The sequence below is a fragment of the Mastomys coucha genome, unplaced genomic scaffold (assembly GCF_008632895.1).
Source record: "Mastomys coucha isolate ucsf_1 unplaced genomic scaffold, UCSF_Mcou_1 pScaffold7, whole genome shotgun sequence".
Taxonomy (NCBI): domain Eukaryota; kingdom Metazoa; phylum Chordata; class Mammalia; order Rodentia; family Muridae; genus Mastomys; species Mastomys coucha.
Window position 1 is genome coordinate 41,256,759 of NW_022196913.1, and position 22,148 is coordinate 41,278,906.

Below are 22,148 nucleotides of genomic sequence, written 5' to 3' on the forward strand. Positions count from 1 at the left end.
GTAGAAAATTGAGCCAGTGCCTTGGGATGAAGCAGAACCCATGCTCTTCCAAGGTTCCGTGTCCTTATTGTGCAGTCTAGAGGCAGTGTTAGGTCTGCCTGGAAGGTGATTCCGCAGGTCCTTACTAGGGGGCATATACTCCCCATTTTGGAGTTGTATTATCAGGGGATCAGGTAGGAAACAGCAACGCTGCCAATGGCCATTGGTTTATGCTTTTCCAGCCCTCTCCCAGCTTAGTTCCTGTTCCTTTAAGTGAGATAATAAAAGTGCCTTCCTCACAGGATTCCTGGCAGAATTAAATGAGATAAATGCAAGTGTGAACTACTTACCATAGTGCCTGGCATAGAGGTAACACTCAGTAAATGTTATCAATAATTATGTATTATTTAATAGCTTTCTCACATAGTGTCCAAAGTACAGAACCCTAATGTTGAGCAAAATAGACTTGGTCCTTCCATTATAGGGTTGACACAGTGGGAGGGGAGATGTGGGGAGTCAGAATCACCTAGGGGAACTTAAAAACAAGTAGATGTCTGATTAAGGAGGCTTGGTGGGGTTTTAAATACATTATATTTTAAAAATGGTCTCAGATAATCCCAAGAATACCCAGGCCTGAGAAGTTCTGGAATCCAGTACTCTAAGCACAGTGTTAAAGTAACTCCAAGATTCTTTGTGCATGTACTAGTGTGGAGGTGGGCAAAGAGAGGAAAGAGGAGAGAGGTTGTTTCCCTATGTAACAGGTTGAAATGTGCAAGGCTTATAGGAGTCAATGAGCTAAAGTAGGAAGGAAGGAAGGAGGAAAATGGACAGAGGCAAGGCCTGTCAAGGTCCAGAGAGATGTTGGAGTAGCTGTGGGAAACCTGGGCTTTGATGTTGGTTGTGAACCTGCAGGAATCCCTGTTAATCACTGTAAGCTTCAGGTCTGGTTTCTGTAACATGAAAATCCATCACTCCTGTCTTGCTAGTTTCATAGGAATCTTTTTGTTCAGAGTGAGAGATAAGATCTATGTGAACATGACTTTAAAAGTTCCTAATTGACTTAAATGGACATGGCCATTATGGGCTAAAGATGGGAACATGATGATGTACTCCTAACTTTAAACCATGGGGTTAAAGAGAACAACTTTCCTTACCTTCTCATAAAATGTTCTGAATTCACACCACTCTGGTGTCTGCTAAGGAGAGTGTAGTGAGCACTGGGTAAACACCCACAGTATTCCAAGACATCTTGTTGGTAATAATGGAAGCCCCAAACCTCATTCTCCACAGTCTGTATTATTCTATTCGCTAAGGATGTCAGCACCAACACTCACCTGGGCAAGTGAAGTTTTGTGGGCCGTCGTCAGGGAGCTATTGGAGAGGTACAGTCCCTGAGTCCACCTAAAGCTCATTCTCTTGGTCTTGACTTTGGCTGCTCCACAGCCTTTCCCTCTACTCTTCACTTTGTCTGGTCATGACCTTGTCCCTGGCCTTCACTTTGGACTAGTAATCCATGGCTAGTCCTAATCTTTTCATGGAGGCTAGCTCATGACCCAAGCCCCTTGAACTTTGCCCTGAGATGATCCTATTCCATTGAACTTCATTGCATATTTCCTCTCCCACCCAAGCACCACCAGGCTTGGGCCCTGACGGAAAGAAAGATTGAGATGGGACACCTGAAAGCTGAGCAAGAAAGGACAGACAACCGCCTAAGAAACATTTCTTCTTTGGGGATGTTTAAATGAGCTTCCTCAGGAAGCTAACGTTCCTTTTGTAGGAGGCAAGATAGGCATGATGGTGGTTTCCCTACTTTCAAGCTCCCAGAACAGTGAGGATAAAACACCCTCCTAATCCCAATCCTTGCCACAGCTCACAGTTTCCAAGCGGGACAAGGTTAAACGTGAAATGATTAAGTCCTGAACTCTGCTCACCTATGGCTGAAGAAACTTACTTACCAGGCCAGCCCAACAACACTGTCCCTTGTGGGAAGAGGAGAGGAGTAACATGAGACTTGAGATAGTATTTCCATATGTGTATTAGGGACAGCAGCAAAGTGACATCAGCATGCATTCAGTCCAGCTGCTGGGGTGCTGCTTCTGTACCCATGTGTGAAGGTGAGTAAGCTAGGTGCTCAGAAAAGGTGCAGGGGATAGGCCCCACACGCAGCCAACTCCCTAGGCTACAGCAGTGGTCATGCACAGGTACACTGCAATGAATAATGACTTGCTGTATGACTTTCTCTGACCATGGGATAGATAATGACTTTGAGGGAAGGGTTGGTATGTAGATCAGCACTACTTGTGCAGTATAGCATAGCATCGCATGGTATAGTATGTGATAGTGGTTTTCAACTTGTGGGTTGTGACCTCTTTGGAGCTCTAATATCAGATATTCTGCAACCGTAGCAAAACTACTGTTATGAAGGAGCAAGGAAATAACTTTATGGTTGGGGGCCATCACAACGTGAGAAGCTACTGTATTAAAAGATCACAGTATTAAGAAGGCTGAGAACCACACAGGATTTGATGTATGTTTTTAATGCGTATCGGGAGGGGCATCTCTGTAGGTCAGAGACACTTGCAAGAGTCAGTTCTCTCCTTCCACCATATGGTTCCAGGGATTGAACTCATGTTGTGAGGATTGGCAGCAAGCATCTTTACTCACCAAACCATCTTGGCAGCTCATGCTGTTTATTTTTGATATAGGCTACCCATGTATCTCAACTTGGCCTGTAGCCTTGGCTGGCTTCTGATTTGGTCTTAGCCTTTCAAGAGCTGGAACTACACCTGGTGTGTGAGTCCTCTGCACTTGTGGTCTGTCTTGTTTTTTTTGTTTGTTTGTTTGTTTGTTTTGAATGGAAATCAATCTTAGTAAATACCCAAGTCCTACCTCCATACTCAAAGAGACTGTGGCCACACAGAGCCAGGCATCCTGTCATGATTGCTGCTATTGTCTTCGCACCATAGCACTTTGCCTCTAGTCAGACATGGTGCTTCCTGCACAGGCTCTGCTGATTGTCAGGTCCTTGGTGCTCAGAGAGATGGGCTGGATCCTCAGTTGGCCAGAGGACCCCTGCAAATTTGTTGCTGGTACCCACAACATGGTCTAATTCATGTTCTTTGTTGCTGAGGGTGGAGATGCCTTCTCAAGTTCAGGACCCAAGGATAAAGTTTCTCTGCTTTGTCCATTTATCTGGAGAAACAACCTTGCTACAGGCCCTACAGAGAAGGCATTGCTTCTCCTAAAGGTATGGAGGTCCTGGATTCCTGCTCAGCCAGGCATCTCCTGGCACAACTGCCAAACACTCACCCTGTACTTGACATTTGCAGCTTGTGATTATAGGAGGCTGAACCTGCTGGGGATGCTCTCTGCAGGGTCGTGCATGTTCCTGGTCCCCCATAAGGACTCACAGCATAGATGCAGTTGGGACCCTCATCTCCTAGATGTTGTTTTTATCACTATTCTCTGTTTACTGTATGTATGTATGTATGTATGTATGTATGTATGTATGTATTGTGTATGTATGTATATATATATGTTTGTATGTATGCATGTTTATATGTATATTTATATATGTTTGTATGTACATATATATGTATTCATTCATTGTAGCAGATATTGCTCCTACTGATGAGAATTCAGGAACCTCTACCTTTATAGAGCTTCTATCCCAGGTGTCTCTCTGTGTGTGTGTAGGCCTTATTGAAGAGGGAACAATACAAATCTGAAGCAAACAGCACATGTACTCTCAAATGAACGATTTTTCACCAAAGGAAGAGAGGGCAATAGAGTGGGGCACTTTCTTTGGAGAAACATTGACACAACGACTTGTTTCCAAAAGAGCTAGAGGGAAATGAACAAAGTATGGGTGGGAGGGAACCCAGGGGCTGGAACACACACCATTCATCAAGATTCATGTCCAGTTTAAATGCAAAGATGATAGGAATCCGGAAGGTCCATTTTAATTGACAGCTCAAAGAATGATTGTGACTGATTCTTGGAGGACAGAAGGATGACAACGAAGAGTGAGGTAAGCTAGGAGGCCACATCACAGAGCTCAGTACTGGCAGAGCTCAGAGGCTAGTGCTGGGGATTGTGGGACAGACTTCAGGCACCTTTGGAAAAAAGCTGAAAATTGTGAGGCAGGTTAAGGAAAGATAAGTCCAAATAATCCTTGATTTCTGTGAATTATTTGAATGAATGGATAAATTGTATTTGATCCAAGTAGGAGATACTTATAAAACAGATTTACTCCAAGAAAGCAATGATAGGTTAGAATTGAGAACACTTCCCAGAAGCATCTGTAAGGTTGCTATAGAGAATTGATGGTACAGAGCCAGAGAGGCAGAACTCTGGAGAGGCAATCACTGTGGTTAAAAAAAAAAAAACAAAAAAAAAAAAAAAAACAAAAAAAAAAAAACAACAAAAAAAAAAAACAAAAAAACATCATTGCTACCGAAAAAGTGAGCCCAGGCCAGGAGTGTGTGTGCGTTCACGAATGTGTACAGTGCGCGGTTTGTGTTTGTGCTGTATGTCTGTTTGAGACCTACTGCAGGTGTACATGTACGTGTATAGTATATGTATGTAAACCATGTCTGTACCATGCATGCTTGTGTGCATGTATGTGTGTGTATATGTGGTATGTGAGGGGTATAGGGTGTGTGTATGAGAAAGAGACTCACACAGCTGTTTATACATTTATATATATTAGTGTGTGTGTCCATTTGCAGTGAGGTGGTATAAAGAAGGCGCAGAGTCCATTGGAAGAAGTTAAGGCAGAAGAGAATGATCTTCTTTCCTATGAAGCAATTCTTTACTGAGGACCACTGAGGCAGATGAACATTCGAACTTAAAAACATTCGACTCTTATCTCTTCAGAAGCCCTGAGCCATGCTGTGTTAGGGAGAGATGGGGCACCTGGTCCTTTTGGACCTACAGGAACTGTACAGTATGAAGAACACATGTGGAGGGAGGGGCACAGAGTCCCAGGTGTGGATGCCCGGTATGTTCCCTTCTGTCTCTGTCTTCAAAAAGTGAGAGAGAAGAAAGGGGCCATTTTCCATGTATCTCCCCTTTCAGATTCTATTGTTTTTCAGATAGCAAGGAAAGCTCCAACAAAACTAACAATTAATCAATGGGCTGTATGGTCAGGAAGCTGGTGAGGAATGACTGGGAAGTCGGCATGCCGAGAAGCAAGAACAGGCAAGCCACCTGCTGACATCCCTCCAGTAGGAAGAGGAAGGATGACACACAGGTGGAGGGAGGGTGCATCAGCCTCAACCTGAGTCACCGGGACTCCGGCTAAAGTCACCTGCTCACCCCTCCAGGGTCTTAGTGAGCACCTCTTGAGAGAAGGTGCCTCAGACGCTTTTAGGCAGCTCATACATCTCTGACAAATAGCTTGGACCTGGAGCCCAGCCCAAGCTAAAGCAACAGCCTGCACAGCCAAGAAGCCTCCGCGGCAGGGAGAGAGGAGCAATTATCTGCATAGCCTGATGACATTCCTAACACCCTGATCTATATTTAATAACAGCAAAAAGCGCTTGCATTAACAGCTATTAGGACCTTCACTACTGCAAGGAGGGCCATCCTCTCTCCTTCTCTGTAGCAATAAAGCACAATAAAAGTATAAAAAGAAAGCTTCATGGCTTTCAGAGCAATCTCCCATTAAGAGATTCTCAGAGTGTCATAAACTGTCAGATGACAGTAGGAGAGGTTTGTACAGATTTTCAAATCCCAAAATGAAATCAAGTGGATAAAACTCCAAGCACTGTAAGGCTGGTCTCTGGAGGCTTCTAGAATCCGCAATGGCAGGTAGAGTGCACTCCTACTGTGGATTTCACATTTGTGATTTCTGCTGTCTACATGCTGATGCTCGCCACCTATGTACCTCTCAGTACTATCCCTCTTTTCCTGGTGACTGCCATTTGCCTAGCTCAGGTTTGTTAGTCTTTGAATGGGAGTGTACCTCACGGGACCATGTGTTTGAACATGTGGTTTCCAGCTGGCAGTGCTGTTTGGGGAGTCTGTGGAACCTTTAAGAGAGCTGGGGTTGAGCTGTAGGAAGGGAGATGCTCAGGGTAGGCCAACCCTGTTACCAGTAGACTTTCTGAGGTAAGGTAGCCAATTGCTTCATGCTACTGCCTCAGCTGCCATACCTTCCCCTTCATAAGGGACCTTTCCCTCTTAAATCACTAGCCTAAGTATAATCATACTTCCCTTAAGATACTTTTGCCAGGTGGTGTGTTCGTTTGTTTGTTGCTTAGTGACAGAAAGCCCTTTTTATTTCCATCATAGAGACAATCCAAACTCTCTGGTAGGTCTCTTATCTTCAGTGACAGTTCCACCCAACCCATGTTCTACAGGCTATTAGCATCCTGGCTGATTCCTCTTGGCACAGATAACTCTCCCTAGCTTACAGAATAAAGGACTAACTTGTCAGGATGTGAAGGTCCCCACATGGATGTCCTTTAGCTCTTACCTTTATTTGACACCCTGATACATCACTAGTATGCTGTTGGGTCTGTACTGCTGTTAGCTGACCACACTTAGCACGTGGACGCTTACTTAGGTCATCCCCTCCCCTCTGTTGGAAATTTCTTTTTTCTGTTTATTTAATGTGTCCACTGTTGTGCTTGTAGAGGTCAAAAGATGAATTGGAGGTTCTTGCTATGTGAGTTCCAGAGATTGATCCCACATTATCAGGTTTGGCAGCGAGTGGTTTTACCCACTCGGCCATCTCACTAGGCTCTCTTGACTTCTTTCTAATCTCCTTTCTCTGAATAACCATTGCTCCACAGCACTCTGCTATTAGAACTATGGTCATATCAAAAGGCAAATTGGTCTTTGGCTTTTGATAAGATTACATTTTGATTAAACTCATGGCATATAGAAGACTTGATAAGCTGAAAATACATTTCTTATACCTCCCCTCCAGGACATCTTAGCAGAGTGGCAGGACACACTGTAGGTGTCTGTTATTTTCCCTGTGGTTATGTGGCTGACTGAGAGCTGCAACGTGCTGCCATCCAGTATCACCTGAGAGGATCTGACCATATGTGATTATCCCAGGAAGAGATCCTAATTCAAAATCCAAAGTGTAGTTTCTATTGAATTTGGACCATTTCTTTGTACCATTAGAAAGTTTAAAGGTTGTAAGTGGAGATATCATGGGTGAAGGGCCATGTGTATCTACACAGGGAATCATGGTCACCAAGCCACTTCCTGCCTTAGTGTATTAGGGTGCTTGCTATCCTTCAGTTTCTGGCTCTATTTTCTCAATGGATGCATCTCCATGTACGAATGCAATCTTATGTTGACTGTATTGTTCATACAATAGCTACATGTGTTCTTGGTATTACCACATTTCATTACTGCTGTGTGGACAGATTTACTGACACATTCCCACCCAAGAATTATACATCCCAAGGACCTGGCCCTCAGAGCTCCCTATAGCCTTCCCTGGTGTGAGCTAACAATAGATACTTATTCCTTCTAGAGTGACTGTCAGGCTAAATTCAAGTGCCCACTCGGTTTCAAAATTCAGCACATCTCTTTATTAGCTACATTACTGGGAAAGGATATTAGATTCTCTGCTTTTCCTTGCTTTGATTTTCTTTTTGGTTCAATGGGGAGACTGGCAATACTCATTTTAAAAGAGTTGCTGTAAGCATCAAATGGCAGGCAAAGTGATTGCACGGCGAGAGCTGGATACAGGAGCGGTACCATTCCAGTGTTGATTGCTGTAAATATACCTCAAGGGAGTTCTACATCTCAGCCTTTAATACCCTCACCACCAAGAGACTCCCAGGATTCTCCTTTACCTGATGTCTCTCATCTTGATTTAATTAGCTGTTTCCTGTCCTTCTAGCTCTTGCTCTATTGTTCTGGCATCTTAGACCCTTTACTTAACATCTTTATCAACCCATTAAGTGGCCAAAATTTCTATACTCGAGTAGCACGTTATATCTCTCCTTCTCTGTTTGCCTGCCACTGGTGCTGTTGCAGCTGCTGCTGCTGGTGATGGTGGTAGTGTGTGTATTGATTTATGTGTACTTCTGGGTCAGTCTTAGATGGCAGTTACATACTCTGAAACTTCCACAGATAGGGCACTTTTTACCAAGTTTTACTTGAGAGATCTAGTCCATCATTTAATGTCTTCAGAACTATCCATGTCAGTTCCTAGGTTCTCAGAACTAAACTCAGGTTTGCAAATCTCTTGCTTTTAGTAGAAATACAACCTCAAAACTTCAAGTCAGGAAAGTGTTAAGTAGGAATTGTGTCTAGCATTTTAAAAACCCGAGACTGGAAGGATGTCTGGTTGACAGGAAGCATACACGATGTACCTGGGAAATCGAGAAGTAGCAACCTGGTGTCTAACTCTTTGATGTGTTAAGAGACGGTGGTGGAAAATGGCACTCGCCTCCAGCTTTCCACTTACCTCTGCAAAAACAAATGGGGCATCAAACTGGAAGCAGACATGGCCATGCTTAATGGCTTGGACAGAGGCAGGGCCACAGCGATACATGCCTGTAGCACACAACAAAGAGGAAGGCAGTGTGAGTTTGTTGTTTCCAATTCTGCCCATCCACAGGACAGCACACAACATTTAGGCAGGTCTACAGACACCCGTACTCCTCAGCTTCACCACTGACTTTGCCTAAATGCTTTCATTGGCTACAGGAGACAGATATCCAATGTGTATCGTCAAAAGGATTCTACTAGGAAGGCCAACCCAATCCTGAATGTGAAGTCCAGGAAAAGAATATGAGAACAATAGTTTTCCTAATTCTGTTCAGCTGACTATAACCCTATGCATTAAGCTATGTATCTCCCTTTCAAGTGGTACCTATCCTGGCTAGTTTTTTGTTTTGTTTTGTTTTTTATTTATTTGTTTGTTTGTTTGTTTTTGTTAACTTGGCATAAGCTAGAGTCGTTTGTGGGAGGGAAACCTCAGCTGAGAATATGCCTCTGCTTGACTGACCCATGGTCAAGTCTGTGGGGTCATTTCCTTGATCAATGATTGATGTCGGGACACTGAGTCCACTGTAGGTGGCACCATCCTTAAGCAGATGGTTCTGGGTTCTATAAGAAAGGAGACTGAACAAGCCACCTCTAGCACCCATCCTGACTTCTCTTCATGATGGACTATAACTGTAAGCTGGAAACAATCTTTTCTTCCCTAAGTTGCTTTTCATTATGGTGTTTATCACAGCATCAGAAGTCTAACTTGGACTGTGTCTGATACCTCCTCAATAGTTGTATTGACCTTGCTTTGACTGCTGTTTTGTTTAGGATGTTTGTCAAGTTCGATTGTAGAACTTGGATACTAACCATGTCCATTAGCTAATGATCCTTATTTAACAATTCAGCATGGTCATGCTTATGTTTCTAAAACCCATTAAACTTTAGGAACATTTTCTAAGAGATTAGCTGATATTAGTTCCCTTTGAGTCTCCTCATACTCTACAGCCCAGCTAGCATGACACTTTCTCCATTAAAGCCAGTATCCCAGCATGACGTCATCATGGCTATAGCCTGAGTGCTTCTGTATCTATGACATCACCATCTTGGACTAACACCAGAGAACAGAGATGAATGTGCCTGGGATCTACAGTCCATTGATGTTACAGTCCATTGAGAGTGTGATTCTATAGAAATCAGGGGTTGGTCAGAGCTGCTGCTGATTATCAAGGTTGGAAAGTTAGAAGACAAATATCTACCCACTCAGGTTTTGAAACTGAACATCAGGAGACATCAGGCTTTAAAGGAACAACAATTTAATGGGTGATTTATAATTATTTTCAATGTCTTTATTTTCTCTCTAGCCTTTTACCCCCTCATCACTGTGGATCAGGAAGGGCTGAAGTTTATTTTATAGCCCTTGTAAAAATGCTTACCTAGATATTTTTTTTTTTTTGCCCTTGTCTTCAAAAAATGCTTATCAAAGCAAGAGTAGATGAATTGTATGTTATATTCTTTTTTGAAAAAGTTGTAAAACAATCAGGGTAAAGCTGACTATTGAAACAAACTAAAATTTGATTGACAGGAAGTTAATCCTGTATGCGTGCCCAGCAAGCACATTTCTAGTGTTGGTTCTTTATAAGAATGCTACCCACACACCTAGGTGTGCAGTCAAGTTAATAGGAAAGAGGCAGGCTTACCATCACTGTTTTCCTGGGGTGTGCTGTCCACAGCTTGCCAGCCTCCAAATCCAACAGGAAGATCAGGCCTCGTCATCCATGCCTCGTTCCAGCAGTGGTAGTTCCTAAGGAGACAACCCTCAACAGGTTATACTTCCCATAACACCCCAAGTTCCTAGCAACCAAAGAGAAACCTAGAATCTATACTATGGTTACTTGAATAAATCAAGTTCAAGATTATGAAGACTGTGTGCATCCCCAGATTTGAGTTTGTGGTGTATGGATTCCCATTGGTATCCTTTGGGGTCCCTGATATGACTGGCTGATGCTTTCCCTTAGCTAAAATCAGCTTCAAGGTCATCCAGAGATACCGTAACAGTTTTGATCTTAACCATCCTCAGACAGAGAGTTTACGATGTTCAAAGGTAGGGAAGAAATGTCAGCTTAAGTTAAATATTTATCTCTCTCTTTTTTTTTTCACATGGCTTCAATTTACACGAAGTGTATTTTGTTGCAATTTAGTAATACTTATTTGTGTTTATTGTCTTAGACCATCGCCATAGAAACGATAACATTAGCTCCTGATTTTAATTCTCTAAATCTGTGGCAATTTGCATTTGATGTTCAATGAGAAGAAAAGGTTACCAGGGCCAGTGTGTCTTTACCCTTCACCAAAAGCAGGCACCCCACGAGGTGAGGCCTTTTGAAACTCCCCACAACCTTGCATATGACCCTTGAAGCAAGAGCACAGAATGAAATGTCATCATGAATTGTATTATTATGTCCTTGGAAAGACCTGTGATTATATGACAGTAGAGAATCAAACGAGAGCACATTAACCTGTGAGCACTATGGAAAATGTTCATATAGTAATAAGGATTTAATAGTGGCTATTGCTCATTTCTGTTTATAACGCTGATGGTTTCAGGCCCAGCCATCATCCGTCCTCCTGAAAAGACCCTCAATGTCAGTGGTTTGTGCATGGTCCCATCTCTCTCAAGTCTAGCCATTTCTAATTGGGCCAGTCAAGAGATTCTAACATAATCACATACCCACAATGCACAGGGCACCTTGCTGAGTGCTGATAAGTCAAAGATGATCAGGGTATGAATTGTAGTCTTTCACGAAGAACCTCACAATGTATAATGAATAACAATCTATATATCACTTGCCAATTACTAAAACATGCTGTATATTTGTGGCAAGGTTTAATTAAGAGAATATGGGGATGCATTTAGAACAGGGTTTGACATATGTAAGTGTTCAAACAACGGAACCCAGGTTTTTAAACATAATTAATGAAAGTGACATGAGCTAAAATAGAAATTTACTGGGGATGCCATAAGATCACTGAGTAACAGATGGCTGGTCTCAGGGCCTTGAGGAAGTCTGTGTAGAGGTGGAGGCAGTTTTTCTGAGTATTATAAAATGAAGGGGAGATCATCAGATTGACCAAGAGGAAATAAAAGCCAATCTGTGAAGGCAGAAAGTAATGGACACAGTATGACTGTGGTACTAAAACCTGATCAGAGTTGGGGGTGCAGCTAACAAGGACACCTAACTTGCATACTTTGTAAAAATTTCCGTATATCTTACCACACTTGATAGTCCCTGAACCTTGTGAATTCTATCATAGTTATCCCAGCTTACAAGGGAGGAAGAATAGAGCATTTAAGAATCTAACCTTAGATCACATAGGTCAATGGTAGAGCTACACAGTTGATGCTCCCAATACTGAACTGTTGCATGGGTAAGGAGAAAATCGTAAGACATTTTGAATCAAGTTAACTTATGTGCTGTATCCTTATTAGAAGCTATTGAAATAATTCAAGTAATAGGATGAAATTTACAGAGTGGCATTTGTGGAAGAGAGGTAGTGCCCTTAGTCTCCAGATTTGGCAAAGTCTCCTGACCATATACACACACCAAAACTCTGCTATAGTCTACAATGTTTCAAACAAAGTATCTACCACAAAGACAGTCATCACCATGGAGGGAGGTACAAAACCCATCTGAAGGTACAACCCCAGTTCCTGTGTGAATTCTATTATCAATGGTTCTCAATCTGTGGGTCATGAACCTTTCACAGTGGTTGCCTAAGACCATCAGAAAACACAGATATTACATTGCTGTTCATAAGAGTAGCAAAATTACTGTTATGAAGTAGCAACAAAAAATAATTTTATGGTTGGGGAGTCATCAAAATATGAGGAACTATACTTAATATAAGAGCTGTATTAAAGGGTTTAAGCATAAGGACGTTTGAGAACCACTGCTCTGTATAGTCAAGGATTACCCTGAACTTCTGATCCATCTCTATACCTGTGAAGATTTGGGATTACAAACCAAGGTCATCCCTCCTGAGAATTAAACTCAGGGCTTCATGCATGCTAGGTGAATATTCTGCCAGCTGAGCTACATCCCAGGCCCCAAAGAAGACAAGTGTTTCAACAGAGTGAAGAAGCAAAGAGCAAAATTTCTATTAGCAGTGGAGGAGACTGGGGCATTGTGACTCTGTTATAATCTCTTGATTGACCCAATTTGGAATGGCTATAATTGAGAGAGAGAGAGGGAGGGAGATGGGGAGGAGGAGGGGAGAAGAGGAGGGAGAGAGAGAATGGGGGAACTATGCACAAACTAGTGACACTGAGGGACATTTCAGGAGATTGGATGATGGCTGGGTATGAAACCATCAGCGTTATAAACAGTCATTCTGGACTTCAGGCACTGGATTGCCTATGGGAAATTCAGGAGTTAAACCCCAAAGGCATTTTGTTCATACATGTGATACTCGAGATTTGATAAAGAGATAGGTGGAGTGTTCATGGGTAAAATAGAGTGGGGCAGAGTTCCATTGGTGAGGAAAGGACAAAGTGAAATAGAGTATTCTAGAAGAGGGATCTAAGTTATGAAGGTGAGAAGAAAATAATGAGTCAGGGGCTATTGCATAACACAACACAAGGAAGACGGCTTTGAGTAGTGGACATTAGGCATGACTGACATACACTTAATTCCTGCCCATTGACTCTTTTAGTATAAGAAGGGCCCGTGGGAAGGGAGTGAGAATAAGGGCTCAATTAAGAAGAGTCAAGTGGCAGAGGCCAGCAACAGTCAATGAGACAGGTGTAGGAAGTTATGCCAGGTCTCCAGGGAAGTACAGATATAGTGAGGACCATGTGTGGTCCCTGAGCAGGAGCGAGAGGTGAGGTTCTACCAGAGAACAACCTCTATCTCAGGATGATCATTTTGTATGGCACCTTGCCTGTCTAGCTCTAGAAGAGAGGCAGAGGCACCAGGGAAGACAGCAAAAAGACATTTCCAGGGCAGAGTGGGCAGTAGTCTGCTTTCTCCATGGTTCTCCCTGTTCTACACCCCACTACCAAGATGAATAGGATCCAGATTATCCTTATTAAATTCAGATCTCCTTGACAAGGTTAGCCTGGCACAAGATAAATACTCTGTATTTCAGATCTCAAGCAAAAACATTTCTCTAAAGATAATATTTCTTTTCATATGGCCAGGAGGTGGGGAATGTTACCTCTTAGTGTATCACCTAATTGCTTACCCATGAGGTCCAGCTTCCAGTTTTATTTACTGCTAAGATGCTGTCTGTGTTTGAATAGTTTCCTCACAGGCTGAAGAGCTTGCAGGCAATAGGGAGATGGATTGATAGCTGTACTCCTGTTTTGGCAGTGGGTGGCAAGGGCAGTAGCTTAGCAGCCAGCTGCCCATGAGCAGTGGGAGAGGAAGCCACCAACCTACACAGCCATGGGGACTCTGTTCACAGTGTTGTTAGCTTTCTTTGCTCAGGTCAGATGGGGAAGCACTGAGAGCCCTCCTTTCAGCGTATGTACTCGTCTGCTCTATCTTAAATTCCTCCATGAGAGAGGCTATATTTACAGACATTTACACTTTTTGTTTTAAATATTTAAATGGCTTATAGAGGAGCTTAATGGAAATGTAAAAACCTTGTTTCTGGCTGATATCAAATACTTTGTGCTATTTGATGTTTAGTTTTGCTTTGGTATAATTCACACACACTTCTGAGGATGAAAGTTTCCAAATGATAGTATTTCTTTTTGGACTGATAAATGTCCACCAACATTTCTTTTCTATTTTTTTTTTAAAATTAAATCATCAAATACTAATACAAGAAAATACTATACATTGAACACACATTAGTGGGATTAAATGTGATTTCAAATATAATTTTTAACTTTTTAAAATTTATTTTATTTTCATGTGTTGTGTTTTTTGTCTGGATTTATGTCTGTGTACCGTGTGTGTGTGTGTGTGTGTGTGTGTGTGTGTGTGTGTGTGTGTGTGTGTGTGTTTTCCTAGTGCCTGTGGAGATTAGAGGTGAGCTTCATAGCCTGTCGCTGGAGTTACAGACATTCTTAGCCAACTATTTTTAGCTGATATGTGGGTGCTAGGAATGGAATCATCACGCTCAGGCATATTAGAAGAGCAGCCAGTCTTCTTAACTGCTGAGACAGCTTTCTAGTCCTGTAAAAATTTACACATAGATCTATGTGAACGTTTATGTGTATGCATGGGTTTTGCCCATGGGAGTGTAGCACCTGAAACACCCAGAATTTGTTGTTGGACCCCTGGAGGTGGGATTGCAGATGGTTTTGAGCTGCCTGACATGGGTGGGAAAAGTTCAGGGATTTGTAGAAGGTGTGAATCTGCTTTTTAAAGACTAGCTTATTTCCCCCCTTCGCTATGAGCCCCGCTTGTCTCTTATGTGTGCTGGTACGCCTTCCTCTCCTCCTTCCCCACCCCTCCTTCAGTTCTCATTTCCTCTTTCATGGCCTCCTTCCCTGTTTCATGACCTACATCCTCCAAATACATATGAACAGGGTTATTTCTTAAAATCTAGGATCTCAACATGAAAAAAAAAAGTATTGCTCTTTCTGAGTCATATTGCTTAATATGAAAATTCCTATTTTTATCCATTTTTCCTCATAAATGTCATGATTACATTTTTCTTAGTGGCTGAATTCCTGCAATTCCATTTTGTATATAGACCACACTGTTTCTATCCATTCATCTACTGATGGATATCAAGGCTGGCTCCATGTTCTGGTTACTGTGAATAATGCAGCTGTAAATGTGAATCTACTTCTGAGGTTCTGTCCGTTTTGCTCTTTCTCATGCTCTCTCGCTGGAGATAGGTCTGCCATGAGGAGGTGCTGGGTACAGATGACTCTTACTTATGCCGCATGTGTTCCAAGTGGTGTCTGAAACTGCAAACAATACCACATCTAGCACATACTGTAGTGTTTCCTATGCAGCCTGTCATAGTTAAGTTTCTATTGCTCTGAAGAGACACCATGACCATAACAACCCTTATAAAAGAAAACATTAAATTGGGGCTGGCTTACAGTTTCAGAGATTCAGTCCATTATCATCATGTTGAAAAGCATGGCAGCATGCAGGCAGACATGGTGCTGAGCAGGGCTCGAGAATTCTGCATCTTGATCTGCAGGTAGCAGCAGAAGACTGCCACACCAGATGTAACTTGAATACATGAGATCACAAAGCCTGCCCCCACCATGACACACTTCCTCCAACATGGCTACATCTACTCTAAAAGGCCACACCTCCTCATAGTGACACTCTGTATGGGCTAAGCATTCAACACATGAGTGTATGGCGTTCATTTCTGTTCAAACCACCACATAGCCAAACCGAAGATGAAATATTTCAATAGGACAAATATAAAAACACACTGCCAACAACATTTGCAATAATGTTGTCATTCATATCCTGGTTGGGATGGAGCATGTTGATATGCGATTTCATCATGCTACTCTGAATGACCTAGAATTTAAAAATTATGAATTTTAGGGACTAGAGGGATGGGTCAGCAGCTAAGTGAACTTGCTGCCTTTGCAGAAAACCCACATTGGATGGCTCACAATTAGGATGGAGCTCTCTAAGTCGAGCTCCAGGGAATCCAATGCAGTTTTAGGGACTCTGAGAGTGTTGCATTTATGTGCACAAAGTCATATGCAGATACACAAGTATACTCTAGCATAAATATACATATATAATTATATGCATGTATATAAAAACACATTTTACAATATAAAAATAAAAATATTTTGAAAAATCTAAATTGCTTAGAGTTTTTCATTTAATTACTAGATTGTGGTTGATCAGGGGTAACTAAAATCAATAAAGTGAAACCTCAGATGGAGAGCCACTATACTGATTGGCAGAATTGTGAGGGTATATGCAAGGTGTGTATATACTGGAGTTTTTCACTTTATTTATTTGCTGCTTGTAGTTCTGGGGATCAAAGTAGGGGTCATGAATATGCTAGGCAAACACTCCAGTACTGAGCTACACCCATGCCCTCTAGTGTAGTTTTATTTAGCTACAAAGAAAGAAAACAAATCTTGTTCTTTGCAGGAAATGTATAGAACTGGATATTATCACATTGAATAAAATAACCCAGATTCAGAGAGATAAGAATTGCCTATTTTTTTCTTTTACTGGGAATGTGGGAAGAAAAAAATATTAAAAAGGGGGAACATAGTAAGGGAGACAAGAGACGGAGAGAGGAGAAGATGCAACGGAAGAGGAGATATGATCAAAATGCTTTATATGCCTACACAATTATGTCACACCAAAGCCCATCATTTCTTACAATGAACATATAGTGGCAACAACAGTAATAGTAATAGCAATAAAAGATTCATGATTTCATATTTTTGTAGATTTTATATTTGGAACCTGAGTTCTTGCTGCAGTTTCAGAGTCTCTAGCACTGAAAGACATACAAACCTCCAAAGTTGTGTAGTTTTTGCATTGCCTCTTTCTAAAGAAGGAAGAAACAGTAATTAAAATAACTTTCATGAGAATTGTCTAATGAAAATGAAATTTCTTAGGGGACCACAATGATGGAGTTGCCAAGCTTTGCTGTAAGTCACTTCCTTTACTCCATATGTATTGTATCATATATGTATTATATCACATATGTATCATATCCATATATATCATATGATATCACATTATATCACATCATAGGTTAACTCAGCAGGATGAGGAGCCAGGACCAGAGAATTCACATTTCAGGTAAGGGTTTTGTTGTAGCTACTTCCTGGATGGGGAGGAGAGGCTTATAAGTGTACTGGATAGTTGTATGTCAACTTGACATGAGCTAGAGACATTAGAGAGGAGGAATTCTCAATTGAGAAAATGCCACCATAAGATTGGGCTGAGGCAAGCTTGTGGAACATTTTTTTTTATTATTATTATTTAGTGATTGATGGGAGAGGGCTCATTTTGGGTAGTGCCATCCCTGGGCTGGTGGTCTTGGCTTCTATAAGAAAACAGGTTGAGCAAGTCAGTAAACAGCATCCTTCCGTGACCTTGGCAACAGCTTCTGTTTCTAGGTTCCTGACATGTTTGAGGTCCTTCCTGGCTTTCCTTCTCTTCCCCAAGTTACTGTGGTCATGGTGATTTTAGCCACAGCAATGGAAACCCTAAGTAGGACAAGTCTGGAAGTTAATAAAACTTATAAGACTTGGGGAATTCATGAAAATTAAAAGATTTGAAAGATCTCTTAGAAGGATTATGAAAGCAATAATCAATTGTTGGGGAGAGAAGACCCTGTTTGCTAGAGCTGCCTAAAGTTGGGCAAAAAACTCCAGTGACCCAACTCTCATGATTATCCACATTGGAATGGACTTTTTGGTGATGTAGTCTCTTTCTAGTTATTTATCTTTCCTCAAGTAACCCCTCATTTGTGTTTCAGAAGTACCCACCAGCATTGATTTAGTTTATCATTTGATCCCATAAACCTATTTCTTTTGAATTTATACACACACACACAAAAAAAAAAAACAACATGAATGTAAAATTCAGGACCTAACAATGTTCATCCTTGCATGATTTAGAAGAAGGCAAAGCTGAGAACTCCAACAACCCAGCTGTCTGATAAGTGTCCAAATCATTTTAAACCGTAAGGAGGCAGGAATAGTGTCTGTGGCATACACATGTTTAGAAGCTATACTCCAGGACACCACAGACTGTGTGTGCTCATTGACTCTGAGCATCAGACTGGACAGCAGCCCCCGCAGACAGTCTGAGCACCCATTTGAGATGCTAACCAAACACTCCAGCCAGCCTGTGTCAAATTTCCAAGTCACAAAAACAGCTTGACAGTAAGTGTGTTGGGTTAAGCTGAAAAGTCGGAAACCTCACTATGAAGTAGTAAAAATACACACAATCTACAGAGACATGAAAGGATGCTCAAAAATATTACAAATGTCTTGAGTAGTGAGAAAGGGAGTGACTCTTGCTCTTCTATATTTTTCGCCATATTTGAAAAGAAATAATAAGCATTTATACCTTTCTTTCCTGAAATTATTATGAATACTTTAATTTTTCAGTGTGTGTGTGTGTGCGTGTGTGTGTGCATGTGTGTGTGTGCGTGTGTGTGTGCGCGCGCGCGCGTGTGTGTGTGTGTGTGTGTGTGTGTGTGTGTGTGTGTGTGTGTGATCTGCACCAAACCACTAGAAATCTGAGGACACATTGCAGAAGTCATCTCTTTCTCTTTACACCACCCAGACGCTGGGGAACAAACTCGGGTTGCCAGGCTTGGTGGCATCGTTACCCATTAGGCCATCTCACCAGTCCAAGATGACTGTTTCCTTTTTTTAAATCAGAAGTTAGTCAAGGTCTGTCCTAGGTCTATCATCAGGATGGTGAGGTGCAGGAGCCTATGGAATGGAGGACAGCTGGACAGAGAATGTAGCTGGATTTCCTAGATTCAGGTAATTAGGATATTAAAAAAGGTAAAATAGTTATTTTAAGAAAGAAACCTTTATCATTGCTAACCATTTCAACACCCCATAGCCATAACCATTTCAACACCCTATAGGCTTAGCTCATTTATAATCTTCCAGAAAAGATTCACAGGAAGGGTTCTTAAAAGAGAAGAAAGAGGCTTATAATTTTGTTTGTGTAGTTTCATAAAGGCTCATGGGATAGCATAAATTAGATTCAGAGAAAGCCCTGGGAGAGAGACCTTGGAGCAATTTCAAGTGTGAGCCAATATTTGAAATTCTTTCATTTGCGAAGATGGTAGGGGCTGGAGGGCAGGTGGGCACAGGGCTACTTTGCAGGTTATTTGTGTTTGGGTGGCAGATGGAGCTTTCCCAGCATCCCTGGGTCCACTGATATTTCAATACGGTCATGACTTAGGTGATAAACATGACAACATACCTGGAATGTGGCCATGGGGGTGGGAGTGGAATAGATGGGGAAGGAATTTGGGGCAAGAAGTGGAAACAATCTGGTGGACTCTGAGAATTATCAACAAGACACTTCAAGGTAGAAATGAAAGTGAGGATGGAAGAAAACCATGACATTTAGGAAATACAAAGAAGTGAGATGGCAGAATCAAACTGTTCAGAGGAAGGCTGGGGGAATCATTTATGGAGCTGGGAGCTGGGAGCACAGAACTCCTTCAGAGTATAGCAGTTCTTTGCTATGACTGGGAAGGAGCACTTGAATCCTCCCTGAGGCCATGTCAATCAAAGGCCAGAGGTCTAGGCAGGTGGAAATCAGTCAGCGCATTCCCTCTTTTTAAGCACAGTTGCCTTAGTTCTTATCAGTTAGGAGCCACCTGAATGAGACTTGATAGTCTACATAATGATTATGAGAGGTGGGGTCAGCAGAGGATGCATGGAAGAACCAATTATCCTCTCCCCCCTCTACAAATAAGAGAAATAATGAAGGAGCCTATTCTAGCTTATATTGTAAAGGCAAGGAGTTCTACTATGCTTACTGAAAAGTCAATTGTAATATACTCTCTTGAGTCACACAAGACACAGATAGGGAGACGGTGTGCACGGGAGTGGGAGGATGTGCTGTGATGCCCGAGACAAAACTGGTGCATTTGTCAAAATCGTTAGCAACTGTTCTAATCCAGATGTGCCACCAAATAGGAACACTGGCTGTAAAGGCCAGTATGGCTCTTCACTAGACATCACTGCAGAACTTAACTGCTTTATGGAAAAAAAAAAGTAGTACTTAATCTGAGTCTATTTAGCAAGTCATTGGGGAGCATGCCATTCATTAGTTTTGAGAGTATAAAACTATTTCACTCCTAACCTTTGAGGTACAGGTATCTTGGATATTTATTAGGAAATATTTACAGTTGTTTCCATAAAAGAAATTTTTATAAAATTAGAGAAGAATGATCATACAGATATATCTCATTGCTTCTTCTTTCATCATTTCTGTGTTTTAAACATATTATCAGCGATTGGAAGAAACCGAGAATGAAAATAAAGCAAAACTCAAACACTGATGGAAGCTCCTAAGCAGATCATAGAAAAGCAAGCCCATGAAAACAAAGCCCAGAATGCTCAAGAAAGTGGCACCTATTCATATTAATTTGCATTTGTCAGAGTGAATTGACACCCTCCCCCACCCTGCGCTAGACTGATATTGAAAATGAGACCCTGTTTAGTTCATCACGCTTTCTGGCTTTGCAAGTTCAAAATTGCCTTCCTGGCTGAAAATGAAGAAAAGATTGGATTTTTGAAGATATGTATTTGTGTAACTCTAATGTATGAAAACTTTCTATAATAAATTCGGTCCAAGTTTTCCCATAATTACTAGAGAGGATTAAGAACCAGCCAACAGTCTCAGTAGGTTCCAAAGTTCCTATTTTGCATTATAAGAATGTTTATGAATGATTAGTCTAAAGTTGATAGCTCCACCCCCAGCTTAGATGCTATTGGGAATTGATGGCTGCTGAGGGAGGGGAAGCCAATTTTATCCAGATGTAGCCCCCGTGAGGCTTCCCATGCTCCAGTGGATGCTGCCCCATGCTCATGAGCATGCATGCAGTAACACTAACAGGACTTAGGATGTTGTTACAAAGAAAAACAGGAGAGAAATTGCGAGGAGGATGCGGGAAAGGTTGTCAGGAAGAAGTTGGTCTTTACTTCTCCCTGACAATCTCAAAGAAGAAATAAAAAGGGTTAAAGTTTACTGTAAAATAGCACATTGTTTTACACCAGCAGCAGCTGCAGAGATTTCATCCACCATGCCCGATTGCTCTACAAGGCCACTTCATCTGATTGCCCTACAGTGTTTAAGCTTATATAAGTGTTCTCCCTGGTCCTACCATTAAATGACTCATTACTGTGCATTGCATATTTTGAGGTATATATGTAAAGGAAACTAAATTAGATGGTAAAAATATCTCTATACAATATAACCCCTTTGAAGGTCTGGTGGATTCCTTCATTTGGATCCATGTAAGTAGTATTAGGAATAGACTTTGGGAGGGCTGAAGAGATGGCTCAGTGGTTAAGAACACTGGCTGTTCTTCCAGAAGATCTGGATTTGCCTTCCAACACAAATATAGCAATTCATAAATATCTGTAACTGCAGTTCTAGGGGATCTGATGACCTCTTTTGGTTCCTGTGAATACCAGGTACAGATGTAGTACAAAGACATGCATGCAAGATAAATACCCATGCACACTAGTATATATTATATATGATATGAATACACACACACACACACACACACACACACACACATGAATAGACTTTGGGAAGCACTTCCACAATGGTAAAAGGGCAACAATAATATTAGGGGAATAAAAAGCCAGACCAGCTTTTCTATAACTCTAGCAATGAACATACACCTCGCAACAAGCTGGGTGGTATTTATTCAAGAAAGTCATGTCAGTCTCCATAAGAACTCTGATCTGTACTTGGTTTTATTTATTTTCACCTCCCTCTCCCTATATCCACAGCAGTCATGAAAACAGCCTCAGTAGAAGTTTACAGCCTAGAAGAAGCTCAGGGATGAGAGGAAAACAGGTTGCTCTCCCTCTAAGATCCTTAGACTCCCATAAAAGTTCCAAACTCAGGGTTTGTTCTTATTGTTGGACTCAGTGTTCACTTTGGGTTTTGTTGTTGTTGTTGTTGTTGTTTTGTTTTGTTTTGTTTTTAATTCTATTTTAAGAACATATTTTCTGGTGGGCA

At 41.6% G+C, this 22,148-nt stretch overlaps 1 protein-coding gene across 1 annotated transcript in view; it reads right to left on the reverse strand.

The window, feature by feature from the left end:
* The window catches only part of F13a1 (coagulation factor XIII A chain), a 176,230-nt gene that overhangs the window by 47,939 nt on the left and 106,143 nt on the right, over positions 1-22,148 (reverse strand). The window contains exons 9-10 of the mRNA XM_031358440.1: positions 10,143-10,246; positions 8,420-8,508 (exon numbers count right to left, since the gene is read on the reverse strand). Of these exons, the coding sequence (XP_031214300.1) occupies positions 8,420-8,508; positions 10,143-10,246 (193 nt within the window). The remainder of the gene's footprint in view (positions 1-8,419; positions 8,509-10,142; positions 10,247-22,148) is intronic.